The following is a 23,920-nucleotide window of genomic DNA, read 5'->3' as shown; positions in this document are numbered from 1 at the left end:
GTGCTAGAAAGAGAGGAAAGGTGAGTCAAGAATAGTGCGGCACTTGCTTACACGAAGGACAGCAAGATAGGAGAGGAGAGGAGGGAAGAGGTCAGGCCAGGGCAGAGCAGGGCAGTGTAGTGGAATGTAATAATTTTATATGATGAAGGAGGGAAAGCCAGAAGGAAATAGGATGTGTCATTGCTATAAATCAGGAGGGACCTAAGTAGTGTGTGGTGTCTGCATTGATGATAGGTTAGAATGTCTAAGATTCAGTTAAGTTATATTGTAATAGTTCGTTTTCATTTTCGTTTTTGAAGGCTCTAACATGCTTGCATGCATCTGTCCTGGTCACCTAATGGCAGCTCTCCATGCTGCTCGATCTATGGCAGCCTCCCTGTTCAGTCCCATGACCCTGAGGTCACACATAATGACCTCGTCCCACGTCTTTCTCGGTCTACCCCTTACAACCCCACCCCCCATATTAACACGTCTCACCTTCTGCACCCAATTTGTCATCCCCCATCCTCTCCAGATGCCCAAACCATCACAATCTACCTCTCCTCATTACAACACCAGTACACTCCAGTCCCATCCTACCTCTCAACTCTTCCATCGTAAACCCAGCCCCCCCAGGCCTTGCACGCAGGGACGCACTGCACATCCACCAAATCATTGTCATTTCTGTATGTCTGAGCCTGCGAATATCCTCCTCCTTTACTGCCCAGGTTTCACTACCATACAGCATTACACTCCTAACACATGCTGCATACAGACCCCTTAGCATATAGGGAGAGTCCTCTCAGTGTCAGGAGAGTCAACAGCTCCCTGAACTTCTTCCAACCACTTCTCGCCCTAGCCACAAAGCTAGCTCCAGCTCCACCTCCAGCACACAACATGTCTCCCAAATAACAAAACTCTTCCACACACTCAAGAGACTCACCAGCAAGTTCAATCCATTCACGTCTGACAATTTCCACCTGCTCTTCTCGACATGCCACACACATAAAATTAGCATTATCTCGCAGTCTACCTCCGATACCATTACATCTCTTGTGCACCCATTTATCACAAACACTGCACAAGATGGAATTACTTCCCATGCCCTTGTGGCAAACTGCACATGGCCACTCTCCCTCATCTTTGACAGTACCATCACCAACCCTAGATATCATCACTTTTGTTTTATCTGCATTTACCCTTAAGCCCTTGTGCCCCATACCATCTCTCCACTTCCTAAATCTTTCCTTCGCCTCTCTTTCGTTTACTGCAATCAACACGAAATCATCAGCATACAACATCTCCCACGGGAGTCCGTTTCTGAAGTCACATGAATGGGCTTCAAGTACCATGATAAACAACATGGGACTCAAAACTGACCCCTGATGCACACCAACATTCACGGAAAACTCATCACTCAAATCTCCATTTACTCTTACCTGGTTGCGAGCACCCACATACATAGCCATAACCACCCTAACCAGCCACTCCTCCAAGCCAAGCTTTCTCATTGCCCACTTCACCACCTCTCTAGGGACTGTGTCAAAGTCCTTTTCCAAATCAACAAAATCAAAATACAGTACAGATCCCCTTTCTTCCCAATATATTTTTCCTGAAGCTGTTGAACAATGAATATGGCATCAGTGGTCCCCCTGCCTGTCATAAACCCAAACTTCATCTCATCAATATTCACTCATTCTCTAATAATACCTTCTAGAACTCTCTCCATTACCTTCATTATCTGGTCTAAGAGCTTTATACCTCTGTAATTTCCTCTTTCCAGGGCATCACCCTTCCCTTTATACATGTTTACAGTTACACTTTTCAACCAATCATCTGGGACAACACACTCATATATAATCATACTTATCAGGTCAGTGACTAACCTCACCCCTATATCTCCTGAGGCCTTCAACATTTCGGCAGTCAACTCTGACACACCTGCTGCCTTCCCCACCTGCATCCTGCCTATTGCCTCACTCACAGTAGCAGCGTCAATCAAAGGCCAAGGGGCAAACACTGGATCCGCTGGCTCTGAACCTTCCCTGTCCCAGTCAAACTCCTCGTTCAACAACCGGTTATAATGCTTTCTCCATGCATCATTAATATCCCCACTGTTCACCACTACCCTTCCATCATCATTCTTCACACCTGTTGTAATAGGTTAAGTGAGATTTTTTTATGCTCTGGTAGATCAGGTTTTGTTGGGTTCAGCCAAGCTTTAGTACGGCTGTCATACACTCAGTGTTGTATGATTAAACCCTGCAACCTTTTTTTTTTTTTTTTTTTTTTTTTTTTAACAAGCTTTTTATTTAGCCTTATGGAAACTTGTAAGATTGAAGGAGTTAGGTATCGTTTCGTTTCGTTTTTAAAGGCTCCAACATGCTTGCATGTGTCGGCCTTGGTCACCTAATGGCGGCTCTCCATGCTGCACGATCCACTGCAGCCTCCCTGTTCAGTCCCTTAACCCTAAGGTCACACTTAATGACCTCATCCCATGTCTTTCTCGGTCTACCCCTCATAACCCCACCCCCAATATTAACACTTCTCACCTTCCTCACCCAACTATCATCCCCCATCCTCTCCACATGTCCAAACCACCTCAATCTACCTCTCCTCATCACAACACCAATACACTCCAGTCCCATCCTACCTCTCAACTCTTCCATTGCAAACCCAGCCCCTCCAGGCCTTGGACGCAGGGACGCACTGCACATCCACCTAATCATTGTCATTTCTGTACGTCTGAGCCGGCGAATGTCTTCCTCCTTCACTGCCCAGGTCTCACTGCCATACAGCATTACACTCCTAACACATGCTGCATACAAAGACCCCTTAGCACGTAGGGAGAGCCCCCTCAATGTCAGGAGAGGCAAGAGCTCCCTGAACTTCTTCCAACCACTTCTCACCCTAGCCACAGAGCTAGCTCCAGCCCCACCTCCAGCACACAACATGTCTCCTAAATAACAAAACTCTTCCACACACTCAAGAGATTCACCAGCAAGTTCAATTCTTTCACGTCTGACGATCTCCACCTGCTCACCCCGGCACGCCGTACACATAAAATCAGCATTATCTCGCAGTCTACCTCTGATACCACTACATCTCTTATGCACCCATTTATCACACACACCGCACAAGATGGAATTACTTCCCACACCCTTGTGGCAAACTGCACATGGCCACTCTCCCTCGTCTTTGACAGTACCGCCACCAACCCTAGATATCATCACTTTTGTTTTATCTGCATTTACCCTTAAACCCTTTTGCCCCATACCATCTCTCCACTTCCTAAACTTTTCTTCCGCCTCCCTTTCATTCTCTGCAATCAACACCAAATCATCAGCATACAACAACTCCCACGGGAGTCCGTTTCTAAAGTCACGTGAAAGGGCTTCAAGTACCATGATAAACAACATGGGACTCAAGACTGACCCCCTGATGCACACCAACATTCACGGAAAACTCATCACTCAAATCTCCATTCACTCTCACCTGGGTGTGAGCACCCACATACATGGCCATAACCACCCTAACCAGCCACTTCTCCAAGCCAAGCTTTCTCATTGCCCACTTCACCACCTCTCTAGGGACTCTGTCAAAGGCCTTTTCCAAATCAACAAAAACAAAATAAAGATCCCTTCTCCTACCAATATATTTTTCCTGAAGCTGTCGAACAATGAATATGGCATCAGTGGTCCCCCTACCTGGCATAAACCCAAACTGCATCTCATCAATATTCACTCTTTCTCTAATCATACCTTCTAAAACTCTCTCCATTACCTTCATTATCTGATCTAAAAGCTTTATACCTCTATAATTCCCTCTTTCCAGGGCATCACCCTTCCCTTTATACACATTTACAATTACACTCTTCAGCCAATCATCTGGGACAACACACTCATAAATAATCCTATTTATCAGGTCAGTGACTAAACTCACCCCTGTATCGCCTGAGGCCTTCAACATTTCGGCAGTCAACCCAGACACACCTGTATTAGCATCATTACTTCCTTCTTTACAATGGGGCTATTTTAAAATGAATTAAATCATCCAGTTATGGGGAAAAAAAAATATCATGTAATTGAAGGCATTAACAAAGGCTAAATGGCGTGGCTCGTGAGTAAAGATTATGTTTTAGAAGGCACAGCAAACTTCTTGCATCTCCTTCTTGACTGTTTCTTTGGCACATTACACATTATCATCATGTGCATTATGGATGTACTCTATCAATATTTAAGTGATATAAGTAGCATACAAGAGAAAATTACGGTGTTATATGCAGAATGAATCACTAAGGCAGAGATGCTGTGAAGTTTCCTATGTAATATCAGGTATGGGCCTCAAATTAACCCAACCCTCCCACCCCAACAGATGAGCGATGTGGTAGTAAGTGTGGGTCAGTACGAGAGACAGTCAATACCGTGGAACCTCCTACCATCAGACTTCACTGACCATGCCAAGCACCAATTGATTCAGCAAGTGAGTAGTGGCCATAATTCAGCCATACTTCTCTGTTTTTATAGTACAAATATTTAATACACTTTACATACACCTCACTCTTGCAGCACAGGCAGACCAACAATACCTCTTTGAAAGATCTCTGGGAGGACGAGGTTGAAGTAGCCAGATTTGTACAGTCTGTAAGTTTAATGTCCGGATTAACAACACAGCACCACCACCACCACCAACAGCAGAAGCAGCAACAACAAAAACCTGTGTACAGTAAACCATCACCACTCACATATTTATTTACTTGTGACCTTTTGTTGTGTACTGATCTGAATTGTGCCTGTAATATCCATACACTAATAGTCATGCCAGGTAAATATTGGTATGTAAATGTTTTACTGCACTGTGATTCCAAAGTACATCTCACCAACTTATGCCAAGACTGGTAATGGATTGGTATGACAAGGGAAGAAAAGGAAGTGATGACCCTTATTATAGAGTTCTGAATTCCATTTGACCCCATCCACAGGTGGGAAAAAGGTCATGTTGATAACAGACCTGGGGTGGTGAGTGTTCATGTTTGATTTGGTTGTCATGTTATGACTGATGTCTTGTTTCTGTAAGTTGTTCTAACCATTTTAGGTGGTAAAAGAAAAGTAAGTAACAATTATCCTGCTCAGTGTAATATTCTCTATTTTTTTCTATCTTCAGACAGTTTTATTAAGCTTTGGAGAGACTTACTGAACTGTAGAGAGTAGATATAGCCTTCACTTACCCCGCCACCACAAGAAGTCACCCAGAAGGCAGAAAATTATGTGGAGGTAACCAGAATACATCAGTATTAAGTTTGAGGTGTTTGGAATTGAAAAGTGTGAAATTTGTTCGAGCAAGCAAGCATGCTGATGTTATTGTAGGTAAAAAAAAAAAAAGAAAAAAAAAATGCCATCCAGGGCGCAGATTGGTTCTTCCAGTTTTGGTATGAAAAAATTTCAGCAGTCGGTAGTTAAATAGGCTCCATTACCAAATGTTAAGTGCTGAAAGTGTAAGGCAGTTAGCAAAGGGTCTTGGGTGAGCAGTAGCTCTTCCAGCAGGGTTTATGACAGAGCCCAGGAGAAGAGTGATATATATCAGAGACAGTTTGGAAGCATGTTTAGGCATGTCAGAATAATAATTTGCAGCTTTAATGTAGCTCTAGTTAATACATTCTGAGTATTAGGCTAGCTTGTTGTTGATATGTATACTATAATTTTGTGAGCAGGTTAATAATGATGAGGAAGAGAACCAGGCTTCCACACTTAAACAAGTCTTGCACTGGAAACATCAGTAGAAACAACAGAAAGTAAGTCTGAGAGTGATTTACTGGCCTGCATTGAAATCCCTTCTCCTAGCAGTCCTCAGATGACCTCATAATACAGTACTAAAGATTACGAGTAAAGCCTCAGGTACCAGTAATTAGTGATGATGCACTTTAGTTTCCCTAAATTTACAGTGGAGGTTGTATGTGCTGTACAGAGTTTTGATATTTAGAAACCTCTAACTTATAATGAAGACTGCTTATTTCCTGTGTTGTTCTTTCTCTCCTGTCAGTTAACCTCCTTTCACACAGATATATGTATTAGTGCTTGGACTGGACATCCTAGGCAACCCATATCAGCGACTGCGTGATCTCTCCAGGGGTGTCAAGGACCTTCTCTACCAGCCTGCCCTTGTAAGTAACTGATGGTGATGGATAGGGACGCCTCCATGTAAGTGGCTCCTCTGCCCAGTTATGTTACAATGACCTTCATCTTACTCACTATCCCTAGAATGGAAGATGGTGAATTGCAGAAGGGTGACTTGATCCCTTGTCATCCAATCCACATTCAAATGAGCCAAGGGACACAACAAGCTTGTACATATGGGAATTGTAGGCACTAGTGATGTTATGCATAGGGGGATGTTGAGGTAGTTTGGACTTGTGGAGAGAATGGAGGATGAAAATTTGGTGAAACAGTAAAAGCCTGAATGATAATGTGAAGGGAAGAACACCAAGAGGGAGACCTATGAAGACTAGGAATGAGATCCTAGGGGTTATGGGAGTAAAACAGAGATGCTGCCAGAGATTGTGTAACTTGGAGAGCTGTCCTCTGGTGAACAAGGCCAGCACATGCAGGCACATACGAAATCTTTCAGAACAAAACTAAGCAATACAAACCTGTGAGGTGGAACCAGGATTCTGAGGGCTTGAATAATATGTGATGATTAGCTTATTTCACAGGGCATGCTGTTGGTAGCTCTTCCATTTCGGTACAAGTATACCCTGCTTTTATGATGCAGTTGGTTAAGTAAGAACCCATTGATAGGTGGGGTATTGTATCTCTGGGTAGATTTAACATGTAAAGTATAAGGATGCATTTTTGAGTCTTGGGTTTCCCCCCCCCCAAACAAGTCCTAAACCCACCCAGATGAGTCCAAAAACAAGTTTCTAGGTAACCTAAACCCCCAGATGGCTTTAAACATGCTAATCTAAGCCTAAAAGATGTTTATAACTCATATAAACCCAAAAATAAATTCTGAAAATCGTCAAATATGTCTGGAAAAATCAAACTTAGTAAACTGTACCCCAAAATGACAATGTTCACCCCATCTGTGACTAAAACACGTTAATCTAAATCTAAAAACAGTTTATAAATCAACCTAAACACAAAAAATAGTCTAAAATATCATCAAAATAGGTAAGAAACAAATAAAAACCCATTGTTTGACCGGGGTTTGGCCATTGTTAGGCAGGGTATGGTGGTATTTCTACCCCCGTCGCTAAGCCGGGGTGTCGTATCTCGGGGTATATCTGTATTTTCCCTTTCCTTGTTTTGTGGTTTCATTTTTACAGTACTTTACAGTACTTAGTTTTTCAAGTGGGATGATAATTACATTGGTGATAAGTGATGACTGTAGTAATGACAGTAATCATGATATTGGTGATACTGATGATAATGATGATGATGATGATTCCAATGATTTTAATGATACTGATTATAATATCGATGATGATGATGATGATGATAGTAATAATAGCTATGATGATGATGATAATTCTTCCTAGGGCATTGTGGAGGGTCCAGATGAGTTTGGTGAAGGTGTGGCACGAGGTGCAAGAAGCCTGATGGGCCATATAGTTGGAGGTGCCGCGGATACAATTGCACTCGTCTCATCTGCTCTTGGAAACACCATTGCTACCCTGGCCCTCGACCCAGAGTATAGGAAGGTTAGTCATTTGCCTTCTGTCCATTTTCACCAATTTTTCTTCCATTCTTTCCCTTTCTCTTCTGTTTTTCCATCCCTTTTCATCTTTTTCCTTCCTTTCCCTCCCTTTTTCATCTGTTTTTCCTTCCTTTTTCATCTGTTTTTCCTTCCTTTTTCATCTTTTTCCTTCCATATCCTCCCTTCTTTTGTTTTTCCTTCCCTTTTCTTCTGTTTCCCATCCTGCATTCTTCTCTTTCCCTCTGTGCTACCCCCACATTCAAACCACAGTATGATGTAGAAAAGTTGATGGTTGTAGCAGTTTATTTATGTTCCATATTTGTACATTTTTCCTCCTGCTCTCCTTTCCTTTTCATTTTTTGTCTCCCTCCTTTCCGTCTCATCTTTTTCTACCTTCTCCAGTTCCCCTTTCCTTCTCATATTCTTCTGCTTCCTTACTTTCATAATGACTTGTTCCTCCCCTTCCTCTTGTTTCATTTTACCTTCCCTCCTTCATTTTTGCGTAATATGTTTTTTTTCTTTACTCCTATGTTGCTGCATTTCCATTTCTTCTCAGTTTCTTACTTCTCTGTTTCATTTTTTTTTCTCTCCCTTCTTTCCCTTTGCCCCCCCCCCTTTTTTTTTTCTTTTCACCTCTCTCCTCCTTTTCTCCCTTTCCCTCCTTCCTTGCTTTTCCTCTTTCTCAGTTTCCTCAGCGTGGAATATTGGAAAGTCTGTGGTTTTAGTGAATCATAAAATTAATGTCCCCAATTTTCATGCTGTCTACACATTGCTTCCTCACAGCTCCCACCTTTCTTCCCTCCCATCTTTCCCTTTAACTTCATTTTTCGTTTTCTTCTCCTCACCTCATCTCTCACTTCTCCCTTTCACTTCTTTCTGTCCTTCCTTTCTTTTCTGAGCAATAAAAACTGTTACCCTAATGCTGTAATGTCTTTCACTCTCAGCAATATCATCTCCAATCTTACGTTATATGCAGAGTACAGTATAGGCAGATGGGTGATTTTTATTTTTTAGTACAGGAATGTGGAATTTTTAAATAGGAAAGTGGATTTTTTCAGGAGGGTTAGATAGACAGATATTCAGTAGATAGAGGTATATAGATATTATTTCATAATTATATACCATAAATATATGATAGATAAGTATGCAGACTCTTCACCATGAAGAAATGTAAGTAAATTAACCACAGGAGAAATTTAAAAAAAGGACACTAAGTAGTTTCATATACTGTACTACATGTACGGTATTTTATTACCTCTTCAGACAGTGACATAATGACATGGGGGTGGAGGTCTTGTATAAGCACTTGCAGCAAGGAGAGGCACACAGACCTGGCTTGACGCCATGACATGACCTTACTTCACCTCACCCAACCCTTAGCAAGCCAATACAACCAGTGTTAGCTTGGGGGATGCTGCCCCTCCCTGATGTAAGTGTACATATAAGACCTCCACTTCGTGTTTGTTGCTTTGAAGATGTAATATACAAGAGCACTCACAGTCTCTATTTTCAGTTCTCTTTTGGTTAATTTTCATATATAAAACAAGGTCAGTATTATTCACTCCACCTGGGTAGTGCCTAAAAACAGAGAAAATGACTTTTTCATTCACTTTCAGTCTTAGCTCTCTTTTGTTGGCAGGTATATTTTCATCAGTAAATCAACCAAGCATTGTCTGATCCCTTAGTCATGTTTGAGCTGCATTTTCATCAGTCACCCAGTTAATTAGCCAAGCCTGACCTCACTTGACCCAACCTGACAACCAACAGAGGCGACGACAGAGGCAGGAGGCGGGAGGGTCGTTTCCAGTGACCCTGGTGCGAGCCGGCCGCACCTTTGTGATGGGGGTGGTGCTGGGGCTGTCAGGAGTGGTGGTACAGCCTATTGCAGGTACCTTATGCATTAGTGTTTAGTTACATTGCATTACACACCATTACATTGTTGTACATCACAAGTGAGAGGGATGCAATCACATAATGGCATCCTCTTATACAAACATCCTTCAGCTCCCCTATTATCTCTCAAAAGAAGGAGAATGAACCACAGAAAAATGACAGCTTTAGCTGTAGTGCACTGTATTCATGTCAAAAGAAGTCTGAGGTCACCACCACACAACAACAACAACAACAGCTTAGCCACAAACCATTTCATATTACTGTACTTTACATCATATGAAGTGGTGCACATCACACATCATCATTCACTGTCATCCACCATCTCACTATCATGCATCTCACTCTAATACTGTACACTTTACCGTAGTTACACACCATTGCCTAATCACATGCCATTAAGTCCCATACCATTGCATGCTCACACACTTATCTGTGTAGTACTGTACATTGATTACTCTTACATTGTTATCTAGTAAGACACTTTAACTATCACGTTTGTTCTAAACCTGGCAGATGTCCGTAACCCCTTTCAGCTCAGTTGATGGTGAAGTATGGTTAGACTAGAGATGTGATTTGACTAGTTATTAATATTTATTCCTGCCTTTTATACGTTTCTGCCCGGAATCTTGCTAAGTCTGTTCTTCGCTCTGCTAACAATAATTTCATCCGTACTAAATGCTCTCAACTCTCCAACTTGAATTCTTCTCGCTCCTTCTGGCACCTTGCTAAAAACCTTTCTAACAACTTTACCTCATCATTCTTTCCTCCTGTTTTCTACTCTGATGGCTCTGTAGCTATTTCTTCTACTGATAAAGCAGATCTCTTCGCTCAGACTTTCTCCTCAAATTCCACCTCAGATGATTCCGATGATTCCGGTGCTGTTCCTCCATCACTTCCTCCCTCTGACTTCCTCATGGCTGACATTAAAATTTCTTCAGCTGATGTATTTTCTGCCATCACAGGCCTCAGTACTAACAAAGCATATGGGCCTGATGGAGTCCCTCCTGTTGTTCTCAAGAACTGTGCTTCTATGCTTACACCCTGCCTAGGCAAACTCTTTTGCCTTTGTCTGTCAACTTGTACCTTTCCTTCTTGCTGGAAGTTTGCTCTCATTCAGCCAGTCCCAAAGAAGGGTGACCATTCCCAACCCTCAAACTATTGTCCAGTTGCTTTAACATCATGTTTCTCAAAGGTTTTTGAGTCAGTTCTTGATAGAAAAATTTTAAAGCATCTTTCCTATTACAACCTTCTTTCTGATCGTCAATGTGGGTTCCGTCAGGGATGCTCCACTGGCGATCTTCTCACCTACCTTTCATACTCCTGGTCATCCTCCTTTTGGGACTTTGGTGAAAGCTTTGCCATTGCACTTGACATCTCAAAGGCTTTCGATCGAGTCCGGCATAAATCTTTAATTTCCAAACTGCCCTCTTATGGTTTCTATCCTTCTATCTGTGCCTTCATCTCTGGCTTCCTTTCTGATCGTTCTGTAGCCGCTGTTGTAGACGGTCATCGTTCTTCTCCTAGATCTATCAACATTGGTATTCCTCAGGGCTCTATCCTATCATCAACTCTCTTCATTTTATTCATCAATGACCTTCTAAGCTGTACATCACACCCTATCCCCTCATACGCTGATGACTCCACCCTTCACCTTTCCATTCGGTTCCTGCAACGCCCATCTCAGCAGTTACTTCATCAAACAAGGGATGAGGCTATGGCGCACCTAATGTCTGACTTGGCTCGTATCTCCAACTGTGGTAAAAATAATCTTGTTGTTTTTAATGCATCAAAGACTCAGTTCTTACACTTATCAGCCCGAGAAAATCATCCACAGGTACACCCGCTAATGTTTAATAATATTCAGCTTAATCCTGCATCATCCTTGAATATGCTTGAGGTTTCATTCACTTGGGATTTATCTTGGAAAGATCATATTATGTCTCTTGTAAAATCTACTTCCAAGAGATTAGGTGTGCTAAGCCGACTCCGTTCCTTCTTTACCCCTGCACAGTTGTTGACTCTATACATGGGTTTTATCTGCCCCTGTGTGGAATATAATTCTCATGTGTGGGGAGGTTCTCCACATACAGCTCTTCTCATTAGGGTTGAGTCAAAGGCTTTTCATATCATTAACCTCCTCCTCTTACTGGCTCCCTTCAACCTCTGTCTCCTCACCGCACTGTTGCCTCTTTATCTCTTTTCTGTCGCTACTTCAATGGTCACTGCTCCACTGAACTGTCTGCTTGCATCCCTTCACGTCTACGACGGGCGCCAGCACCCGTCTAGCAACAAACTCTCATCCCTTTTCTGTCCAACTCTCTAATGCAAGAGTTAACCGTTACTCCCAGTCCTTCATTTACGCAACAGGTCAGCTCTGGAACTGTCTCCCTCTGTCTGTATTTCCTGCTTCCTACGATCTCCAGTCTTTCAAACACAGTGTGTCCAGGCATCTTGAAATGATCAGATCTTGAATTTGGCTCTCTCTTGTATTTTGTCTTTCTCTTGGAGGGAACTGTTATTGCGGGCTTGTGGCCTTTGGTTCCTTCTTCCTCACATAAAAAGAAAAAAAAAGTTATGCAACCACAGCTTAGTATTGTATTCACATTGTGGGAGTGGCCAAGGTCTGTCAGGTGAACAGAAACCTGCACAAAAACACATCCTCACCTAGTCATGCACTTATCATGACAGTTTTATAACTTCGCCTCCAAAGAACAAAACACCAAACATATCTTTGCAGTTTAAAGAATGACTTAAAAATCCGTCTCTCTCCACTACCACCCCCTAGCACACACACACACACACACACACACACACACACACACACACACACACACACACACACACACACACACACACACATATGCATGCACACTCACATGCAGGATAGTTTGTCACCTGAAAAACATATTAACAAGATAGTTAGAGAGACACATAAACTCTTGACTAACATAAGAGTAGTATTTCAGTACATGGATGAGGAGATGATGAAAAAATTGATAGTGGCCATGATCCACCCGAGGTTGGAATATGCAGCAGTAGTGTGGTCCCCACACAAAAAGAAAGATATAGACAAAATTGAGGGAATACAAAGAACAGCAACCAAAATGGTCCCCAGTCTGGCAGATCTGTCATACAGAGAGAGGCTGGAAAAGCTGGATTTGCCTTCCTTAGAGGAAAGGAGAAGGAGGGGAGACATGATTGCAGTGTTCAGGACCATGGTGGGAGTAGATAAAATTGACCGAGAAGATCTGTTTTTATGGGATAAGAGAGCAACAAGAGGACACGGAATGAAATTGAAAAGTCAAGCAGCTTGAAGGATATCAAGAAACATAGCTTTCCTTACAGAAGTAGAGATTAATGGAATAGCCTTGACAAAGAGATCATCCAGTCCAAAAACTTAAATGAGTTTAAAGCTAAATTTGACTTACTGAGAAACAGTGCTGGGAACCCACGAGCATAGCATATTTTGTGTGTATCTCAATTAGGTATATTGGGTAAATACATAAGTACAGTATTTGGAACGACTTAGACGAAAAGGTGGTGCAGGAGAAAAACATTCATGTGTGTAAAAGTAAACTAGATAAATGTGGATATGGAGACAGGACAACACGAGCATTGCTCAATTCCTGTATACTACAAATAGGTAAATAGGTAAATACACACACACACACACACACACACACAGCTTAGAGGACAAGATTTAAATGTTATACTGTATATAGAAAATTCTGTGAACTTTATGAAATAGGAGTCCAGAAGTACTTCCCACAGCACCAAGAAGCAGAAAAGAGAATAAAGAAATGGTTCAATACAGAATGTAAAAAATAAAAAGAGAAAAGAGATTTGTTGTGGAACAGATACAGAAGACACAATAGTGAAAGGGCATAACTATAAACAGGCAAGAAATGATTATACAAGAATAAGGAGGGAAGCCCAAAAACAGTTTGAGGAGGACATCGTAAATAAAAGTAGTGATCAGCCGAAGCTATTTTACAGCTACATCAGACGCAAAACCAAAGTAAAAGATATAATACAATCCATTACGGACGAGGGAATCACCTTTACACAAGAGAAGGATATTTGTGAAGCACTAAACAAGAATTTCCAATCAGTTTTTACAGAAGAAAATAATTTTGAGAGGGATGGCATGGAACATGCATGCCCACACATACTACCAGATATACAAATATCAGAAAAAGAAATACAGGAGGAGTTAAGTAAATTAGACAAAGGAAAAGCAAATGGTCCTGATGAAATTTCATGTTGGGTGCTACATGAATGTGCAAAGACGTTAAGTAGACCATTATCTTTAATTTTCAAGGAATCCTTGAGTCAAAGTAAACTACCTGATATTTGGAAGAAAGCAAACATTGTTCCCTTATTCAAGAAAGGAAATAGACAAAATCCACTCAACTACCAACCAGTATCACTAACCAGTGTTGTAAGCAAGGTATTAGAAAAGCTTATAAGAAAAGCTTGGGTAAATCACCTGGAAGAACACAGTATGATAACAGAAAGACAGTTTGGTTTCAGAAAAGGAAAATCATGTGTTACTAATTTGCTGAGCTACTATGATAGAATAACAGAAACATTACAGAAAAGAGAAGGATGGGTGGACAGTATCTATCTAGATTTCAAGAAAGCATTTGACACAGTACCACACCAAAGACTTTTATGGAAACCGTACCATCAAGGAGGAATCCAAGGCAAACTGTATTGTTGGATGCAAGATTTACTAAAAAAAAAAAAAAAAAAAAAAAATGAGAGCAGTACTAAAGGGAAATTACTCAACATGGAGGGAAGTGACTAGCAGAGTTCCACAGGGCTCAGTGCTGGCACCAATTACAGTATGTTTTTATTGTATATAAATGATATAGACAGTAACACTGGAAATAAAAGCTATCTAAATACCTTTGCTGATGATGCAAAAATACAAAGGAGAATTACTAACACAGACTCTTGTAAAGAGCTACAAGAAGAATTAACTACAGGGTGTTTCAGAATGATTGAAACCCATTCAACCGAGCGAGGCCCCAATATGGGTTTCAAACATTCTGAAACACCCTGTAAACTTCATGAATGGAGCAATACATGGCAAATGGAACTCCATGTGAACAAGTGTCATGTAATCAAGTTTGGTAAAAGTGGAAAAAGACCTGATTGGGATTATAAGTTAAGAAATAAAACCCTACACACATCAGAAAGAGAGAAGGACCTAGGTGTGATTATCAATAATAGACTATCTCCGGCTGACCACATCAGTGAGAAGGTACGTAACATGTATACACTGCTTGCAAATATGAGAATAGCATTCACATACAGATGACATGCTAAGAAAGATAATAACATCATTCATCAGACCAACCCTGGAGTATGGGTCAGTAGTCTGGAGTCCTCATCTCAAAAAACACATAGATAAGATTGAAAAAGTTCAGAGGGCCGCTACAAGATGGGTACCAAACTTAAGGGATCTAAGCTATGAAGAAAGACTAGAAAAACTGAATCTGCCAACACTACAGGAGAGAAGGAAAAGAGGAGACATGATTATGCTATATAAATGCATATCAGGGAAGGAGAAAATAGACATAAATGATTACATAACCCATGGGGATGCATCAGCAAGAGGACACTGCAAAAAAATGCATAAAAAGAAAGGCGATAAAGACATAAGGAAATTTGGTTTCCTAAATAGGGCAATTGATCAGTGGAATGCGTTACTGAATGAAATAGTGTGTGCCAAAACAAGTCATAAATTTAAGGATATGTACAATAAAAATGGTTTATGACATGGGACAGTACGAGCAGGACTCATTCCTGTAAAGATACAATTAGGTATGAACATATTTGTATGCTGTATATCCAGAATCTCTGACCAATCAGTACCTTTCTAAATCTTACCATTGCATCCTACAGAAACTCTTACATAGAGAGAGACAAGAGTTTACTTTGGTAGACTTTGATGTGGCCACATGCTTTCTCTACAGCAGTACCAATACGAAATACAACTTTAACATTTCACTCTGCCTTCACTCTGATACCACCCACAGCACATTATTTATCTTGTGCATCTCACTCTCATAGCACTAAATACAACTCACAAATAATTCACTCTGGCCTCATTATGTTGCCACCATCTCACACCATAACACACTCATCTCATGCATCTAACTGTCACAACACAGTCTTTCAACATAGTATGTACTAAAGATCTTGTGTGTGCCCAGGTGGTGGCCAAACATATGTGATCTAGAGTCTGCACCAACAAGGACTCTACTTGTAGTTTTCTTGCTTTTACTGATTAAAGCTTCCTTTCCTCTGCCAACACAAAAGTCATGATACAACTAACCACAGTGCACCGAGAAGCTGTATTTTAATGAGCTAAGGAGACTCCCTGACACCTCATTACCACTTTTTCTGAATCTGGTTCAGCAGTAATTCCCATTAAGATATTTAAATACACTGTGGATATTGTAATTAAATTTTACAACATTCTGGAGATAATAATATGCTAAATGAATCTCCAAGGAAGAGGTGTTATGTAGTCCTCTAAGATCATGATGATATAACCATTTGCCTTAGTGCACATTGCCTAACCCAGCACTGCCAGACCCAACCTAAATGCACCAGTGTTCATCCCTTGTTATGACAAATATAGTGTTAATGATGCATCTCAGAGTTCAGGCATGTTGTTGTATTGAAATAATGTACAGTACAGTAAATTGTTTCTTGGGTTAAAGGACATTATATACCTTTCTGTAAGTTACCCTAGTGTACTACTACATTGATCACTCAGTGTAATGCTGCCTTCAGTTGACTGAACACTGAGTGACATGCCAAATGATTTCCAGTAACCCATGAAAACATTTACTATGGTGGAGGGTAACCATATAATCAACATATGGATTCCTGGTGGTTAAGTGAACTGAGGCTTTCCAGCCAGATGTGGCCCATAAGGGTTTATAACTGAGGGATAGGTGAGGTTTATTACTCACATAATATCACCCATTAATAAGCAGCTGTGTCACCCTTGTCTTAATGTCTGGATTGAGTAGACTAACCCCAGGCCTCTGTGCTTGTGATAGGACAGTAAAGGACTGAATGATAGATAGACAGATATACGTAGATAGATTGAATGCAGTAACACAAGTACCTCTACTTCCACATTTTTGTTACAATACTTGTACCTTGTGAATGGGTTGTTTGTTGTTCCTAGAGGTGATTTGGAGATCTTCTGATGTTGTAGCACTGTTAGAGGCAGAGGACCATCTCCTGCCTTTAACCCTACCCATAATTCAGTGATGATTGATTTGTATTAATTTATTATCACCATTGGATTTTATTGACCTTTAGGGGAGATTTAAACAAAAATGGCAGAGTTAAATTTAGACTTGGTTAATCTCTGCACTGTTATTGTTGAATAAAAGACGTGTATAAAATGGCCTACAAATAGCATGAAGTAAATGGGAAATAACATGATTGGAGTGAAGGGGTTAAATGATGTGAACTGTGTTAACCTGTCCTCAGCCCCCAACACCTCAGAGTGGAAAAAAAAAAAAAAAAAAAATGGTTTTATGCCAGGTATCCCTGAAGGGCTAAGGCATTGCCACTGGATAGAGGAGTTTGGATTGGAGTGTGTAGCATTTTATGACCGGATGCCCCTCCCAGTGTCCATCAATGACCCTTTGGTGGATTCGATCCTCCAACCTTTCAGTCAGAGCTGAGTGTTCTAACCCACTGAGGGTAAATAAGAGACTGCCTGTTATAACTTTATATAGATGCCAGTAAACACCACCTCATATATTTTTATTGAAAAGTAGGTTTAGGATGGTTGTGATGATTATGAATTGTGGTTTTATCTGACCGTTGCAATGTTCTTCAGAGTTTTGTCACTAATGTCTTTTACCCTGTCTTCTCTCCTTCTCTCTGTCTCCCCGGCTCTGTGTTGCATGGCAGGGAGTAGCCCACCAGGTAGAGTGCATGACATGTTCCCTCATTCTGTGCATGATATTTCCCACCCTTTTTAAAATAATAATGTAAAATAATATAAAGGAACTCCTCATTAAACAGTTTACATTCTTGTGAGTGTAAGAGGCTCCCAGGCACCTCTTCATTAACTGTCAATTTGTATATTATTAATATTCTCAATAGTTTTTTATGTTAACATTGTGTACCTAAAAACATATACCAGTAAGTCAGTAGTGCTGTGACACATGCATAAATATACTGACAGGTAAGAGGTATTAAGGAACTTCCTGAGTCCACTAGAATACAATCCAGTGTCTTTGCTGGATAAACACTATAGTGAAAGTTAGTTATTTTTCACTATAAAGACATCACTCTTATTCACTCTTGTTGTTTCCAGACAACTTATTCATGTTACGAGAGGCTTTTTAACTGGAGGGGTTAGACATAGCCTTCACTAATCCCTTCCCTAGAAGCTATCTCTCCTAAACTGAATAAGAGTCTGAAGGTAGAAAGAATAATAGAAGAAATATATCCTCAGAGCTGTGCACACTTCTTAAGTAATGTATATGTTTTTTAATCCTGTAATGAAAGATTGTAAATGCACACAAGTAGAATAAACATGCAGCTTTATAGCAAATTATTAGCAATTGTATGTCAGGTCAGGTGTTAATTCATCAGCAACTGGATAATAAAACAACATGTAGTACAATAACAGCAGTTTTTATTAGAGGAGAATCTGTAGTGAAGTGAAAAAAAAATAATTACAGTAAGTGTACTGTTTCAATGTATAGTAAACCCTCGATATAACGAACCCTGGTATTGCGAATTTTGGATGTAACGAATAGCCAAATCACGGCTGAACTTCCCAATGATTTTGTGAACAAAGGTCACAAAATGATGGGGAAGTTCAGGAATCAGCCCATAGCGACAACAGCATCCCTTCCTAGCACAGCAAGTGTACTTCAACAGCATCCCTTCCTGGCACAATAAGTGTACTGTAACAGCAGTACATTATACTGTATTCTTATTATAGGTATTGTATTTATATGTACAACTTCATGCACTATATAGTGTATTTACATGTACAAATTCATAAGCCATTGAAGTCTCCATGTAAAACTTCACAGAGTTAGTTTAGGTTATGTTTGAGCATGTAGGACTGAACGAATCCCCTTATATAGCAAACTGAGATTGGTAATCCCTCCAAAATACCGACCCCTCGTATGTAGCGAACTTTTGGATATAGCGACCCACCCTTCTCCCCAATTAGTTCGTTATATCATGGGTTTACGGAATAACATTTGTAGAGTCACACATATTGTACCCTTTGCATGCTTGTATATTGGTATGTAATGAAGACCTAGTGTACAAAATTTACAGTGTGTTATTAAAACCGAGTTCACAAGGGTGTAGACTAAGGAAGACCCTGCTTTTAACAATTTATGGAACACCTGTAATTGTTACATGTAATCAGTCTGTATCCCATATTACACTGTAGTCAGCAGTGATAAAGAAAAATTAAACATGTTCATTTGTCATCCTGTGCTTCAGGAAATGTCATAAGAAATCAGGTGGTTGTCTGTATTTTCACACTTGCAGTTTTAACCTGGACAGTTCAGCGGCTATTTCATTTATTATTGTTCATTTTAGACAGTTTTATTAAACTTGAGAGAGACTTGTTTTAAATGGACTGGCCAGGTAGAGCCTTCCTTAATCTCTTCACAAATAGAGCCAGCCATTAACCCCTTCATAACTAGAGCCTTCATTAATCCCTTCATAACTAGAGCCTTCATTAATCCCTTCATAACTACAGCCTTCATTAACACTTTCATAACTAGAGTCTTCATTAACACCTTCATAACTAGAGCCTTCATTAACACCTACATAACTAGAGTCTTCATTAATCCCTTCATAACTAGGGCCTTCATTAACACTTTCATTATTAGGGTCTTCATTAACACCTTCATAACTTGAGCCTTCATTAACACCTTCATAATTAGAGGTCTGTCCTCCTAGAAACAGCAAAGATAAAATAGAAAAATGCATAATTGGATTGAAGAGGTTAATATCAGGGTCCTTAGTCTCTGTAGTTCTTTATCATATACAGTAGTGTCCATTGCACTAAGCCTTTGTTGTGTGTCAGGGGCCCAGCAGGGTGGTGTGGAGGGTCTGCTGAGGGGGCTGGGACGAGGGATCCTTGGCCTCATCACCCGGCCAGCTCTGGGTGTCCTGGATTGCGTGGCCACGGCAGCGGATGGGGTGCGCAGGGCGGTGGATTTGGGACATGATGTGAGTACTGGGGGAGAGAGTGAGCTTGAAATGGAGGGAAGAATTTGCAGAGGGATAGGATAATGGAGGGATGGAGTAAGAAGGAGAAATGAAGAGAGGAGAGAATGAGAAGTTGTATGCGATAAATGGAAAGACAGAGGTGGAGGGATGAAAGAATGAACAGAGAGACACACAAACATTGCATATGTAGAAGGAAAGCATGAACAGAGAGAGAAATAAGAATGAGCATGTGTGTATGCATGGATGCTTATGTGTTTGAAATGGAGGGAAAAATTAATGGAGACATTGGAAGAGACATGAGAAATAATTATGAATTTAATAAAATACGTGCAGTTCCTTTGAAAATCTCATAAGAATGCAATGAGGAAAGAGAGCATGAGAGAGAGAGAGAGGGGGGGGGGGAGAATGGGAGGATAAATGAAAGGAAGAAGGGAGGGAACCAGAGCTAGCCAGATTAGGCCAGTTATAGTCCAGTCTCATACACATATAGTTGCACCATCCTTATTTCTTCCACTACAGATCATCCTAAGAGCCCGAGTGCCTCGCCATGTGTCACCATTTGTGGCATTACGTCCATATGATCCTTTGGAGGCAGCAGGACTGGCACTGCTGTCATCGCTGTGCCATGGACGGTACCTGCTGACTGACACGTACATCGCACACGCACCTCTCTCTGCAACCGACAGGCCCGATGTTGTACTTATAACAGACAAGTAAGTTTTGGTATAATTAACCCCTAAAACGCGGATCGTCGCGTTTGCGACGCTCGGCCATAAGGGCAGGACGGCGGGTCGTCGCGTTTGCGATTTTAGTAAATTTTGAATAACCGCGGGCAAGCAGGCTCCAGCTGGTATTGTCTATCAGTACCACCAACCTCTAGCTACAACTAGCATACTTTACCTTTGTACTACTGACCTCAGTTGTTGCCAAATATCGCGTTTTCCCCCCGTCCCCCCCCCCCACGGCCCGGCCAGCCTGGCTGTGATACATGGCAGCGCTCTGAGCGCTCAGAACTGTAAATCTGCGATCTCCTCTCACAAGCAGTTTATGCTACTAGGAAACGCTTGTTTCCCCAGTTGTAAAACTAACTTTTTTTCTCACGGTTTGCCTCTGTTTAGCGTCAGTTTACTGCAGGCTTTCAAAGTGAGATTATGGCGAGTTCTAGCTCTTCCCAGTCAGTGCAAGCGGCCGACAGGAACGAGAATAAAGTGGCGGACGTAAGGCAGAATAAAAAGCGCGCCGTGGTGATCTTTTGGGAAGTAATATGATTGAAAATAATGTAGTATACATGTTTTTAGCTGTGAAAATGGAAATGTTTGTTGAGTGACGGGAAGACCGCCGCCACAGTGCATGTCGGCCGTACGCTCCGTTGATTTTAGCCTTATTTTCAGTGCTTATTGTACAAATACGGATTCCTAACTACCTTTACGTTGTAGTATAAAGTTTACTGTGACAGAATGAGGCTGTGGTAGAGGGGAAACCGGGTTGCTGGAGGTGTGAAAGTGAAGATTTGGTTACCCAACTTTGCAAGTCTCCACAAGTCCTTGGGTAGTCCACGAAGGCTCAACACCTGTCTCTGGAGAAAGCTGAATGTAAGTACTATCTGCCATACCAAGTATAATGTTCTAGGGTTAATATCTGATTTTTGGCGAATATTTTCCTACAGGTACTCAGACTGCGATACAACCCCGCCACTCGGGGGGGATCGACTGTAAACAGCCGCGTTTTAGGGGTTAAATCTCTTAGGACTGGCTCTGTCCATATGACTCTCATTAATGATTTTCAGAAACAAGGTTCTTCACTCCCATAGACTTTAGTGTCTTAGCAAAGCCACAACATCCATACCATCCTCTCATACAAAACCACACAAAATCACCCTCTCACACTACACCACACAAAATCACCTTCTCACACCACACCACACAAAATCACCTTCTCACACCACACCACACAAAATCACCTGCTCACACCACACCACACAAAATCACCCTCTCACACCACACCACGCCAAGGGGATTAATTGAAGGGCCCGTAAAGCTCCTACGTCTGGTGCTTTTGTACTTGGTCAGTGTCTTCTTTAAGTTTAACTCAGGAACGACTTGTCAGATAGAAGGGGTTGGAAAATGTCTTTGCCAACCCTTTCAGCACAGTGACAACCCACTTTAGTAAGTTCATGCTACATTAATGTTTAGAAGCCATTGACCATGCTACCCCTTACATGTTACCTCCAGACAGCTTCATTCAGCACTTTATCATCATTACAGTACATCATTCTAATCCTTATTCCCACACAAGAAAATAGAAGTGAGATAGTGTCGTCCTCCTCCTCCTCCTCCTCCTCCTCCTCCTCCTCCTCCCCAATTTTTTGTCCTTTTCCTAATCTTCCTCCTCTTCATCCTCTCCCTCTTCCTTTTTCTCCTCTGCCTCTTCTTTTCTCTGCCTCTTCCTCCTTTTCTGCATCTTCTGCTTCTCTCTCTCTCTTCCTCCTCTTATTCCTCTCTCTCCTCCTCCTCTTATTCCTCTCTCTCCTCCTCCTCCTCTCTCTCTCTTCCCCATCTGCCGTATCCCCCTATTCTGCTTCTGTCTCTTTGTCCTCTTTCTCTTCTTGCTCTGCTTCTTATTCTGCTGCTCCCTACTCTTCTTCCTCTTCCCATCCTCCTCCTCTAACTCTTCATCTTCCTCTGCATTTCCCTCACCTTCATCCTCTACATCTCCTCCTTCTTCTCTCCCTTGCCCTCTCCCTCACATCTCCCATCCTCTCCTCCTCCTTATTCTTCCTACCCTTCCACCATATTTTCTTCTTCTCCCTCATCCTTCACCCCCTCTTCCCCTTCCATCTCCTTTTCCTCTTGCACCAACTCTTCTGCTTTTGTCTCTTATACCATCTCTTATACTTTTGCCTATTGTACCTCTTCTTTCTCTTATACCTCCCCTACAGTACTTGGAATGGAGGAGAAATCTGAAAGAATTATACTAACTGGAGATTTCAATACAAATTGAAATTGGAATATTCTAGATATAAAAAGCCAGGAAAGCTGTTGGGACCAAAAGCTTCTGGACCTTGTGCAGGAGTTTTCCTAATGCAACATGTAAAAGAAAACACCAGAAAAAGAGGACTTGATGTACCATCAGTACTAGAGCTTATATTTACGATGCAAGAAATGTTATTGACAATATTATGTATCACCCTTCATTCAGCAAAGGCGACCATGCTGTATTAAATTGTAACCTAAGGATTGCATATGACATAGTTAATAGTAGTGAAAGTTACAAAAAGAGCCTTAACTACAAAAAGGGCAACTATCATGACCTAAAGAAATACTTCTTAGAAATAGATTGGGAAAAAGAGCTTAGAGGACAAGATTTAAGTGATATATGTAGAAAATTCTGTGAACTTTATGAAATAGGAGTCCAAAATTACATCCCTTGACACAAAGAAACAGAAATGAAAATAAAGAAATGGTTTAATAAAGAATGTAAAAAATCAGAAGAAAGAAGAGACTTGTTGTGGAATAGATAAAGAAGACAAAATAGTGAAAGGGCATATAAGTTATAAACAGACAAGAAATGATTATACGAGAATAAGGAGAAAAGCCCAAAAACAGTTTGAGAAGGACATCATAAACAAAAGTAGTGATCAACCGAAACTATTTTACAGCTATGTCCGAAGCAAAACCAAAGTAAAAGATAAAATATAATCCACTTTGGATGAGGGGATCCTCTGTACATAAGAGAAGGATATTTGTGAAGCACTAAATAAGAATTTCCAATCAGTTTTTACAGAAGAAAAAATTTTGAGAGGGATGGCATGGAACATGCATGCCCAAACATATTACCAGATATACAGAAAAAGAAATACAGGAGGAGTTAAGTAAATTAGACAAAGGAAAAGCAAATGGTCCAGATGGAATTTCATGTTGGGTGCTACATGAATGTGCAAAGACGTTAAGTAGACCATTATCTTTAATTTTCAAGGAATCCTTGAGTCAAGGTAAACTACCTGATATTTTGGAAGAAAGCAAACATTGTTCCCTTATTCAAGAAAGGGAATAGACAAAATCCACTCAACTACCGACTAGTATCACTAACCAGTGTTGTAAGA

The 23,920-nt window shown here is 41.0% G+C and overlaps 1 protein-coding gene across 1 annotated transcript in view; it reads left to right on the top strand.

Moving 5' to 3' along the window:
• The window catches only part of LOC145396163 (intermembrane lipid transfer protein VPS13A-like), a 110,952-nt gene that overhangs the window by 84,691 nt on the left and 2,341 nt on the right, over positions 1 to 23,920 (top strand). Inside the window, 6 exon segments of the mRNA XM_080269605.1 lie at positions 4,354 to 4,461; positions 6,038 to 6,139; positions 7,514 to 7,675; positions 9,439 to 9,559; positions 19,673 to 19,818; positions 20,338 to 20,531. Of these exon segments, the coding sequence (XP_080125731.1) occupies positions 4,354 to 4,461; positions 6,038 to 6,139; positions 7,514 to 7,675; positions 9,439 to 9,559; positions 19,673 to 19,818; positions 20,338 to 20,531 (833 nt within the window).

This window comes from Coenobita brevimanus, chromosome 35 (assembly GCF_032717465.1).
Source record: "Coenobita brevimanus isolate Jiangsu-jjx chromosome 35, ASM3271746v2, whole genome shotgun sequence".
In the NCBI taxonomy this organism is placed as follows: Eukaryota; Metazoa; Arthropoda; class Malacostraca; order Decapoda; family Coenobitidae; genus Coenobita; species Coenobita brevimanus.
This window is presented reverse-complemented; position numbering and strand designations above follow the sequence as displayed.